A 12,021-nucleotide genomic window follows, 5' to 3' on the forward strand; every position below is an offset into this window, starting at 1 on the left:
CTGAAGCATTTCATATACATTGTTTGTCTTCAGGAAGGCAGTGAGTTGCTGCGCAACAGCCTTTTCCAAAATTTTTGAGAGGAATGGAAGATTCGATATAGGCCGATAGTTTTTTATATTTTCTGGGTCAAGGTTTGGCTTTTTCAAGAGAGGCTTTATTACTGCCACTTTTAGTGAGTTTGGTACAAATCCGGTGGCTAGAGAGCCATTTATTATGTTCGACATAGGAGGGCCAAGCACAGGAAGCAGCTCTTTCAGTAGTTTAGTTGGAATAGGGTCCAGTATGCAGCTTGAAGGTTTAGAGGCCATGATTATTTTCATCATTGTGTCAAGAGATATAGTACTAAAACAATTGAGTGTCTCTCTTGATCGTAGGTCCTGGCAGAGTTGTGCAGACTCAGGACAACTGAGCTTTGAAGGAATACGCAGATTTAAAGAGGAGTCCGTAATTTGCTTTCTAATAATCATGATATTTTCCTCAAAGAAGTTAATGAATTTGTTACTGCTGAAGTGAAAGTCAGGCCAATCACATCAAGATTATGATCAGTGATTAGTTCATTGACTATAATTGCCTTTGAAGTAAGGGATCTAACATTAAGTAGCCCTATTTTGAGATGTGAGGTATCACGATCTCTTTCAATAATGACAGGAATGGAGGAGGTCTTTATCCTAGTGAGATTGCTAAGGCGAACACCGCCATGTTTAGTTTTGCCCAACCTAGGTCGAGGCACAGACAGTCTCAATGGGGATAAATGAGCTGACTACACTGACTGTGCTAGTGGCAGACTCCACTATGCTGTCAGGCTTGGTCCTGTTTGTGGGTGAGTCCCAGAAAGAGGGCCAATTATCTACAAATTCTATCTTTTGGGAGGGGCAGAAAACAGTTTTCAACCAGCGATTGAGTTGTGAGACTTTGCTGTAGAGCTCATCACTCCCCCTAACTGGGAGGGGGCCAGGGACAATTACTCGATGCCGACACATCTTTCTAGCTGATTTACACGCTGAAGCTATGTTGCGCTTGTTGATCTCTGACTGTTTCATCCTAACATCGTTGGTGCCGACGTGGATAACAATATCTCTATACTCTCTACACTCGCCAGTTTTAGCTTTAGCCAGCACCATCTTTAGATTAGCCTTAACGTCGGTAGCCCTGCCCCCTGGTAAACAGTGTATGATCGCTGGATGATTCGTTTTAAGTCTAATACTGCGGGTAACGGAGTCGCCAATGACTAGAGTTTTCAATTTGTCAGAGCTAATGGTGGGAAGCTTCGGCGTCTCAGACCCCGTAACAGGAGGAGCAGAGACAAGAGAAGGCTCAGCCTCTGACTCCGACTCGTTGCTTAATGGGGAAAACCGGTTGAAAGTTTCTGTCGGCTGAATGAGCGACACCTGTTGAGCATTCCTACAGCATTTCCCTCCAGAAACCGTGAGAAAGTTGTCCGGCTGCTGGGACCGTGTGAGGGGATTTATACTAACGTTACTATCTGTACTTACTGGTGGCACAGACGCTGTTTCATTCTTTCCTACACTGAAATGACCCTTTCCTAACGATTGCGTCTGAAGCTGGGCTTGTAGCACAGCTATCCTCACCGTAAGGCGATCGTTCTCCTGTATATTATGAATACAGCGACTGCAATTAGAAGGCATCATGTTAATGTTACTACTTAGCTTCGGCTGTTGGAGGTCCTGAGGTCCTGATGTAAGGTTGGCAACAAAACACACAGCAACACGTAAACAAGTCTGCAAGTTGTGACTTCGCACAATCATTGAAGATTGTTGTTGCTGGATATTGGCAGGAACTGGGAACACGATGACGCACACGTCTATCCAGAGCATCACAAACATGCTCAATGGGTGACATGTCTGGTGAGTATGCACGCCATGGAAGAACTGGGACATTTTCAGCTTCCAGGAATTGTGTACAGATCCTTGCGACATGGAGCTGTGAATTATCAAGCTGTAACAGGTGATGGCAGTGGATGAATGGCACGACAATGGGCCTCAGGATTTTGTATCTCTGTGCATTGAAACTGCCATAGATAAAATTCAGTTGTATTCATTGTCTGTAGCTTATTCCTGACAAACCATAACCTCACCGCCATCATGGGGCACTCTGCTCAACGTTGACATCAGCAAACCGCTCGCCCACTAACCGCTCTGCCATCTGCTCAGTACAGTTGAAATCTGGATTCATCCATGAAGAGCACACTTCTCCAGAGTGCCTGTGGCCATCAAAGGTGAGCATTTGCCCACTGAAGTCTGTTACGACGCCAAACCGCAGTCAAGCCAAGGCCTTGGTGAGGATGACGAGTATGCAGATGAGCTTCCCTGAGACGGTTTCTGCAGAAATGATTTTGGTTGTGCAAACCCACAGCTTCATCAGCTGTCCGGGTGGCTCGTTTCAGACAATTCTCCAGGTGAAGAAGCCTGATGCGAAGTTCCTGAGCTGAAGTATGCAAAAGTATTCATCTCCCTTGGTGTTTTTCCTATTTTGTTGCATTACAACCTGTAATTTAAATAATGTTTATTTGGATTTCATGTAGTGGACATACTAATAGCCCAAATTAAGGTGAAATTAAAATAACTTGTTTAAAAAAAAAAAATTTAAATTAAAAACAGAAAAGTTGTGCGTTTATATGTACACCCCCTTTGCTATGAAGCCCCTAAATAAGAACTGGTGCAATCAATTACCTTCATACGGTACATAATTAGTTAGATTGCGCACAGGTGGACTTTATTTAAGTGTCACATGGTCTCAGTATATGTTCTGAAAGAGTCCCTGATTCTGCAACATCACTAAGCAAGGGGCACCACAAAGACCAAGGAGCTCTCCAAACAGGCCAGGGACAAAGTTGTGAAGTACAGATCAGGGTTGGGCAAAAAAATATTCAAAACTTTGGACATCCCACGGAGCACCATTAAATCCATTATAAAAAACTTGAAAGAATATGGCACCACAACAAACCTGCCAAGAGAGGGCCGCCCATCAAAACTCACGGACCAGGCAAGGAGGGCATTAATCAGAGGCAACAAAGTGACCGAAAATAACCCTGAAGGACCTGCACAGCTCCACAGCGGAAATTGGAGTATCTGTCCATATGACCACTTTAAGCCGTACACTCCACGGAGCTGGGCTTTACTGAAGAGTGGCCAGAAAAAAAAACATTGCTTAAAGAAAAAAATAAGCAGACACATTTGGTGTTCACCAAAAGGCATGTGGGAGACTCCCCAAACATATGGAAGAAAGTACTCTGGTCAGATTGAGCTTTTTGGCCATCAAGGAAAACGCTATGTCTGGTGCAAACCCAACACCTCTCATCACCCAGAGAACACCATGCCCCCAGTGAAGCATGGTGGTGGCAGCATCATGCTGTGGGGATGTTTTTCATCGGCAGGGACTGGGGAAACTGGTCAGAATTGGGGGAATGATGGATGGCGCTAAATACAGGGAAATTCTTGATTAAACCAGTTTCAGTCTTCCAGAGATTTGAGGCTGGGACGGAGGTTCATATTCCAGCAGGATAAGCATACTGCGAAAGCAACACTCGAGTGGTTTAAGGGGAAACATTTAAATGTCTTGGAATGGCCTGGTCAAAGAATCTGTGGTATGACTTAAAGATAGCTTTTTCCCAGCAGAATTCAACTTGAAGGAGCTGAAGTTTTGCCTTGAAGAATGGGCAAGAATCTCAGTGGCTAGATGTGCCAAGCTTATAGAGACATACCCAAAGAGACTTGCAGCTGTAATTGCTGCAAAAGGTTGCTCTACAAAGTATTGACATTGGGGAGGTGAATAGTTATGCATACTCAAGTTGGCTCAGAGTAGTTGTTTTTGTCTTGTTTCACACTAAAAATATTTTGCATTTTCAAAGTGGTATTCATGTTGTGTAAATCAAATGATACAACCCCCCCTAATCTATTTTAATTCCAGGTTGTAAGGCAACAAAATAGGAAAAATGCCAAGGGGGAGAATACTTTCACAAGCCATTGTACACACGGGCTACGGTTGTAAGGCCAGTTGGAGGTACTGCCAAATTCTCCCAAATTAAATTCCTGCAGTCAGCATGCCAATTGCAAGCTCCCTAAACTTGAGACACAGAGGCATTGTGTTGTGACAAAACTGCACCTTTTAGAGTGGCATTTTGTCCCCAGCACAAGGTGCACCTGTGTAATGATAATGCTGTTTAATCTGCTTCTTGATATGCCACATCAGGAGGATGGATTATCTTGGCAAAGGAGAAATACTCACCAACAGGGATTTAAACAAATGTGTGCACAAAATGAGTGTGTATTAAGCTGTGTGTGTATGGAACATTTCTGGGTTGTTTTATTTCAGCTCATGAAACCAATACTTCACATGTTGCGTTTATATTTTTGTTCAGTGTGTTCAATGTGCTTCAAGTAAGTAACCCCTGTTATCTAAAGCTAACCTATTGAATAAAAAAAAAGTGTCCCATTTTGAGAACCATGTTTAGTTAGGATACAGAGAGGAACAGATTGTTTAACCAGGGTGTGAACTCCACTACATTAGCAATACAACCAATAAACCAGTACCAGCAACTACTATAGTTGGAAATTGTCAAGTTACAGTACATGAAAGACTGAAGAGAAAATATTAAGTTGAATCAATTTTATTCATCTTTGCAGAACAGCAGGGATTCAGGCCATGACACATGGAACCTAGTTAAAGGCAAAAGAAAAACAGGGATAGTTAGTGCAGATTCAAGTAATGTGTTGGATGGTTTCACAATATTGGAAGTCTTAACTTCGAAGGAGAACTGGTTGTCAAATCACAATGTATTCCTGCAAAATATAATTCAAATATAAAGTAGAGACATTTTAAAATCCAAGCAGGTTTCGTAGAGACTGCAAATTACCTCTGATGAATCTTCACACCATGGGATTAGATTCTTTGGCAGTAGCGAGGTTGTTTAGGGACAGGTCTACTGGATCTACTGCTACTCTGAGCCAACACTGCTAGTGGAGGGTTTAGCAAAATAAATGTATCCAGTGTAGTGGGTTTTGGAGAAGACCACCTTGCCTCTCTCATAGCTGTTGTGGGACTAACAGACATAGCAGGCTGAGGAGAAGTGAGCATATAGAAGTCTGTAGATGGGCCGATTCTCTGTGTACTGCTCTCAGGAGAACCACCGCTGTCTGGAATCAGAACCACTGGATACAGGCTGCAGCTCAGAACCAGAAAGGGATATCTTCTCTTGACCAGAACACTCCTGAGGCACTCATATGGCCTTTACCAATATTCGTACGAAGAGGGATATGGCCAGTTTGTGATACTTTGCTGGGCTGATGGATTTGGGCAGCTTGTTCTTCATGTAAATCAAAACTGCTGGAGTCAACTTTATTAGCTCCAAAAGAGGAGTCAACATAATTCATGTAATTTCCAAAGCCACAGGGTTTGTAAGCCACATCTTTTGCCCCTTGTTTAACAGGGACTTTGACATGTTGCTCTGAGACAATGTTTGGGACTGTTTTCCCTTTAGATGGGATGGTGGGTGGGCTGATTCTCTGAGTGTTCACATAGCTTCCACTGCTCTGAGGAAAACCTCCAGTCTGGGTAGAGTCATAGCCACTGGATACAGGGTGCTGGACACTTGTTCCGCAGGTCACATGTTTGGGCTTCTTGCTGATGGAGACTTTCACTTGTTGCTCAGAGACAGGAAATGTCTTCCCTTGAGCCAAGGGCTGGTTGCTAGTAGGCTTGGGAAATAAGATGGATTGACTAGAGAAGCCTCGTCTATCTAGGCCAGAAGAGCTGGAGGGGGCAGGTCTTGGTACACTGGAGACATAGCTAGTTTGTGACACTTTGTTTGGCTGCTGGGCATTGGGGACTATGTCATTAGGGGCATCCAAACTGCTAGAGTCACCTACATAGTTTCCAAAGCCATTGGGTGTAGGAAGCTGGACCCCGGGTCTGGATGTCATGTCTTTGGGCTTCTGAGTCCGATTAACTTTGTTCTGCTGCTCAGAAACTGAATGACCAGAGGACTGGTAATTTGTTGACTTGGGAAATAAGATTGATTGGCCAGGGGGGCTGATCTTTGGTCACATAGCTACCAGTTTTGTAAGGACCACCTTGTCCAGTGCAAGAGTGGGAAGGTTTCTGTACATTAGGGGCATAGCTAGTATGGGATGCTTTGCTTGACCACTGGACATTGGGGACTTGTTCACCCTGAGCATTATAACTGATAGAGACAGCTGCATAGCTTCCAAAGCTAGAGTCGGCATTATGAAAACTACTTGGTTTGTAGGCTACATTTTTGGTTTCTTGTTCAATGGGGATTTGCTGGCGCTGCTCGGAGACGGATGGAGACATCTTCCTGGGGCCTGGCTGGTAGCTTGTGGGCTTGGGAAATTGGATAGCTGGATTAACTTTTGAGGTACTTACATAGTCACTACTGCTAGGAGAGCCTTGAACAGAGAAATGTCTAGACAGGGAAGTTTTCTGCACAATAGGGACATGACCAGTTTGTGCAGATTTGTAGAATTCAGATGGAGAAGTCTTCCCATTACCCAGGGGATAAGGGAATGGGATGAATGGGCGAGGGGAGGGTGGCTGAGTCTTGGGGCACTCTGGTAGCCACCACTTGTCCATCCTGGCCAGAGGAAGAACTGGAAGGGGAAGGCCTTTGTACAGTAGGGGCATAGCCAGTTTTTGACACTTTGAACGGCTTCTTGACATTAGGGACTTGTTCAGTCTGGGCCGCAAAAGTAGCACCACTATCGTTTCCAAAGGTTGAGCCAGCATTAGCAAGGCTTCCATAGGTATTTGAAACAGATTCCCCTGCAGGGACTTTGTTAGAATGATACCAGGGTACAGGATCAGGGCATTTACGGCCATACTAACCACTGTGAGAATCTGGATCTTGGGTATAGAAGAGAGGGTCAGGGACAGATGTCCTTGCACTGGGGCTTTGGAGAGGCTCATGGGGCTGTAGGATTGTGGTTGTGACCCATTCATTCTGGTTGGATCCAGTACGGACTGGCTCTCTCAAACCCCAGGCTGAACTGTAGCCATTTTGGGCAAGCCTTTGATCAATCGGGCGGTTTGGGATATTTGGCTAGTCAGCTGAATGCCAGGGACTTGTTCATTGTTGTCAAAGATTGTTTGGAAAGGTCTATATGGCTTAAGGAAGCTGTTCCTCAGACTTCATAAATTGTTTTAAATCATGAATGGTTGCAAAACTGACATCCTTGACAATGCTGCTCAGTGCTGGCCTCTCATGCAAAGGGTTGTAGGGAGGTTGGACATCCTTACCAGTGCTAGCATATTCAGGCTCTTGAACAAAAGTGTCGGACGGAGCTGAGAAACTCATTGGGCTCGTGCCCTGTGGAGTTTCCGGTCTGGACAGATCCAGAATGGCTAGAAACATGATTGTGATAAACGCTGGAGTGACTGGGGTAGTTAGCCTGCCTCACGGTTTCTCTTGGCTCATATTCGTTTGGGACAGTTCCACCCTTGGTGAGGCTTAATCCGCTTGGCATAGGTTTTGGTTTAGTTGGAGTGGACACAAGTTGGGTGTACTGCCCAGGCTCCTGGGATTGGGGAACTGGTTCTCTCTGTACAGAGACAAAGCTGGGGGCTGGTTTCTCTCCACTGAACTGGTAGCTCATGCCAGCAGAGCTAGAGTCCGAACCAGACCGTGGGAAGCCTCCAGACTTCAGGAGGCATCTCCATACGGGGCAGGCACATCTCCATAAATGTTGGACTCAATGTTACTGAAAGGATATTCACGCAGAACAGGGTTTCCTGAGGACAAACAAGGTGTAAAGTTTAGCCCAGTGGTGTCAAACTCATTCCATGGATGACTGAGTGTCTGCAGGTTGTTTTTTCCTTTCAATTAAGACCTAGACAACCAAGTGAGGGGAGTGCCTTACTGGCTAGCGACCTTAATTAATCCATCAAGTACAAGGGGGGAGAGAACCCGCAGACAATCATCACTCCGTGGAATGAGTTTCACACATGGTTTAATATTATTAAGGTTGCTGTACTATTCTGGTCAATGCAAATGGGACAGCGTCTGCAGAATTCACACCTTTTTGGGCAGGTAAACAGTTAGCACCGTCAAACAATAGAAAGCAAATCCAGAAGGCCCTGTAACACATTGGAATTAGAAATAAGTCACCATAAACCACTTTACCAACATACAAACAAACAGAAAAAAATTAATTCAGCAATTGAACTTACCTGAAAGTGAGCCCAGGAGCCATAGCAGTCTTCTGATATGCCACCACACTAGAAACTCCCAGCAGCTATGGAGTGAGATACCAGCCCAGTAGAACTTCCCTGTGAGAGCCTTTCTGCCTTAATTGGAAGAGTGCTGGGGTCATGTATTCATTAGTGTACACCGGAGCAAAACGTTTAATTTCGTAGAGGAAACATTTAGCAACAAAAACTAAAGTTCCTATTGCATAAATTCAGGTAGGCCCCTCCCCGTTTTGTTCAGTTCGATTCCATTTGTTATATACCTCTGGGGTGCATTCAGTTCAATTCAATGGTTACTACGTTGTGTGACGGTTTGTACTGAATTACATGTTTCCCACACCACTCTTCAGCAACCTTTGAGGTACACTGTTCTTCAACTGGTAGTTCAGTACAGTACTTTTCCTTTGAATTCAACGTTGCACAACGTTTTGTCATACTGCTCTCTGGCTGGCTGATTACACAACTGATAATGTGACCAATCTGTGACCCAGGCCCACAGAAATGTGTAGCCATTAGATAAGTGGGTCCCATGTTGAATAGAACACCACTCTTCCAATTGATTAGTACATTCCAAAGTAAATCATCAGCTTAGACATCAATATGGCTGCAGGTACACAGGCAGCCCAATTCTGATGTTTTTTCCACTAATTGGTCTTTTGACCAATCACATTCAGAGCTGATGTGATTGGTCAAAAGATTAGTTGCAAAACTTTTCTTAACCGGAAGTAAATGGAACAGAAAGCGGAGGGGCCTACATGATCTTGTCCAAAATAAACTCTGGTTTTGCTCTGTTTCCGTCCCTTTGGTTCTTAAACGGTAAACCGTTTCCGAAATGAATACACCCTTGGATTTCCTTTCACCGCCTAATGTTTCAGGTAGCACAGGCCCTGGGAGGCTGATATTATAATCCAGTGTCACTGACTGCTAGTGATGGGAAACTGAGGCTTTCTAAAGGCTGCGGCACTTTCACCAAAATGTGCTGAAAACCAGTTAATTACTCTGAGCTTCATTATCTGTTCACAATGCACAGTAGTGACATATGCTGATCAGCAATATAGCAGCATCTGATTATTAGAAGTAAAAAACATTTGCCACTGTTTTTGTCAAAACTCTATAGCCAAAAATCTATCAGTTGGGATCTCAGGTTCACATTTGACATAATTCTTCCCTTTTTTTGCCTTCAAGTTTACAATATAAAAAAACAATCTATTGCATTATTTTGGATGTAGAAGCTTATCAAATCAAAACCAATTTTATTAGTCACATGCGCCAAATACAACAGGTTTCACCTTAAAGTGAAATGCTTACTTACGAGCCCCTAACCAACAATGCAGTTTAAAAGAATTACAGATAAGAATACAAAATAAAAGTAACAAGTAATTAAAGAGCAGCAGTAAAACAACAATAGCGAGACTATATACAGGGGGGTACCGGTACAGAGTCAATGTGTGGGGGCACCGGTTAGTTGAGGTAATAAAGTACATGTAGGTAGAGTTATTAAAGTGACTATGCATAGATGATAACAACAGAGAGTAGCAGCTGTGTAAAACAGAGGGGGGGGGGGGGGGGGGGGGTTAATGCAAATAGTCTGGGTACCATTTGATTAGGTGTTTAGGAGTCTTATGGCTTGGGGATAGAAGCTATTTAGAAGCCTCATGGTCCTAGACTTGGCTCTCTGTTACCGCTTGCCGTGCGGTAGCAGAGAGAACAGTCTATGACTAGGGTGGCTGGAGTCTTTGATCATTTTTAGGGCCTACCTCTGACACCGCCTGATATATATAGGTCATGGATGGCAGGAAGCTTGGCCCCAGTGACTGCCCTCTGTAGTGCCTTGCGTTAGTGCCTGTAGTGCCTTGCGTAACCGGTCAGGATGCTCTCGATGGTGCAGCTGTAGAACCTTTTGAGGATCTGAGGACCCATACCAAATCTTTTCAGTCTCCTGAGGGGGAATAGGTTTTGTTGTGTGCTTGGACCATGTTAGTTTGTTGGTGATGTGGACACCAAGGAACTTGAAGCTCTCAACCTGCTTCACTGCAGTCCCGTCAAGGAGAATGGGGGCTCAGTCCTCTTTTTCCTGTAGTCCACAATCATCTCCTTTGTCTTGATCACGTTGAGGGAGAGGTTGTTGTCCTGGCACCACATGGCCAGGTCTCTGACCTTCTCCCTATAGGCTGTCTCGTCGTTGTCGGTGATCAGGCCTACCACTGTTGTGTCATCGTCAAACTTAATGATGGCGTTGGAGTCGTGCCTGGCCGTGCAATCATGAGTGAACAGGGAGTAAAGGAGGGGACTGAGCACGCACCCCTGAGGGGCCCCTGTGTTGAGGATCAGCGATGTGTTGTTGCCTACCCTTACCACGCGGGGGTGGCTGTCAGGAAGTCCAAGATCCAATTGCAGAGGGAGATGTTTAGTTCCAGGGTCCTTAGCTTATTGATGAGCTTTGAGGGCACTATGTTGTTGAACGCTAAGATGTAGTCAAGGAATAGCATTCTCACATTGGTGTTAATTTTGTCCATGTGGGAAAGGGCAGTGTGGAGTGCAATAGAGATGGCATCATCTGTGGATCTGTTAGGTCGATATGCAAATTGAGTGGTTCTAGAGTTTCTGGGTAAATGGTGTTGATGTGAGCTATGACCAGCCTTTCAAAGCACTTCATGGCTACAAACGGTCTGTAGTCATTTAGGCAGGTTACCTTAGTGTTCTTGAGCACAGGCACTATGGTCTGCTTAAAACATGTTGGTATTACGGACTCGGACAGGGAGAGGTTGAAAACGTTAGTGAAGACACTTGCCAGTTGGTCAGTGCATGCTCGCAGTACACGTCCTGGTAATCCGTCTGGCCCTGCGGCCTTGTGAATGTTGAATGAATGACCTGTTTAAAGGTCTTACTCACATCGGCTGCGGAGAGCATGATCACACAGTCTCCCAGAACAGCTGGTGCTCTCATGCATGTTTCAGTGCTATTTTCCTCAAAGCAAGCATAGAAGTAGTTTTGCTCGTCTGGTAGGCTCGTGTCACTGGGCAGCTCTCGGCTGTGCTTCCCTTTGTAGTCTGTAATGGTTTGCAAACCCTGCCACATCCGACGAGCGTCAGAGCTGGTGTAGGACGATTTGATCTTAGTCCTGTATTGAGGCTTTGCCTGTTTGATGGTTCGTACAAGGGCATAGGAACCAGAAGGATAGAATTATGGTCAGATTTGCCAAATGGAGGGTGAAGAGAGCATTGTATGCATCTCTGTATGTGGAGTAAAGGTAGTCCAGAGCTTTTTCATTCTGGTTGCACATTTAACTTACTGATAGAAATTTTGTAAAACTGATTTTAGTTTCCCTGCATTAATGTCCCCGGCTACTAGGAGCGTCACCTCTGGGTGAGCGTTTTCTTGTTTGCTTATGGCGGAATACAGCTCATTCAATGTTGTCTTAGTGCCAGCCTCTGACTATGGTGGTATGTAAACAGCTACAAAAAATATAGATAAACTCTCTAGGTAAATGGTGTGGTCTACAGCTTATCATGGGATACTCTATTTCAGGCGAGAAATAGCTCGAGACTTCCTTAGATATCGTGCACCAGATGTTATTTACAAAAATACATAGTCCGACGACCCTTGTCTTACCAGACGCCGCTGTTCTATCCTTCCGGTGCAGCGTATAACCATTTGTATGTTGATAGTATTGTCGTTCAGCCACGACTCCGTGAAGCATAAGATATAAAAATTTTGAATGTCCCGTTGGTAGTTTAATCTTCCGCGTGGGTCATCTATTTTATTCTCCAGAGATTGCACATTTGCTCGCAGAATGGAAG

At 44.6% G+C, this 12,021-nt stretch overlaps 1 protein-coding gene across 1 annotated transcript; it reads right to left on the bottom strand.

Annotated features, from left to right (window-relative positions):
* Positions 1-4,574: 4,574 nt before the first annotated feature.
* LOC109889472 (uncharacterized) lies at positions 4,575-8,833 on the bottom strand. Its single transcript, XM_020480917.2, has 4 exons — positions 8,204-8,833; positions 8,052-8,110; positions 4,875-7,765; positions 4,575-4,677 (listed from the first exon to the last, which is right to left on the bottom strand). Exon 3 carries the CDS (start codon positions 6,974-6,976, stop codon positions 5,981-5,983), a length of 996 nt encoding a protein of 331 aa, XP_020336506.1. The 5' UTR covers positions 6,977-7,765; positions 8,052-8,110; positions 8,204-8,833; the 3' UTR covers positions 4,575-4,677; positions 4,875-5,980.
* Between the last annotated feature and the right edge of the window lie 3,188 nt (positions 8,834-12,021).

Source organism: Oncorhynchus kisutch, linkage group LG4 (assembly GCF_002021735.2).
Source record: "Oncorhynchus kisutch isolate 150728-3 linkage group LG4, Okis_V2, whole genome shotgun sequence".
Taxonomy (NCBI): domain Eukaryota; kingdom Metazoa; phylum Chordata; class Actinopteri; order Salmoniformes; family Salmonidae; genus Oncorhynchus; species Oncorhynchus kisutch.

Excerpts from the sequence above, each read along its gene's own strand:
- LOC109889472 (XM_020480917.2), bottom strand. The coding sequence starts at position 6,976 with ATGAATGGGTCACAACCACAATCCTACAGCCCCATGAGCCTCTCCAAA.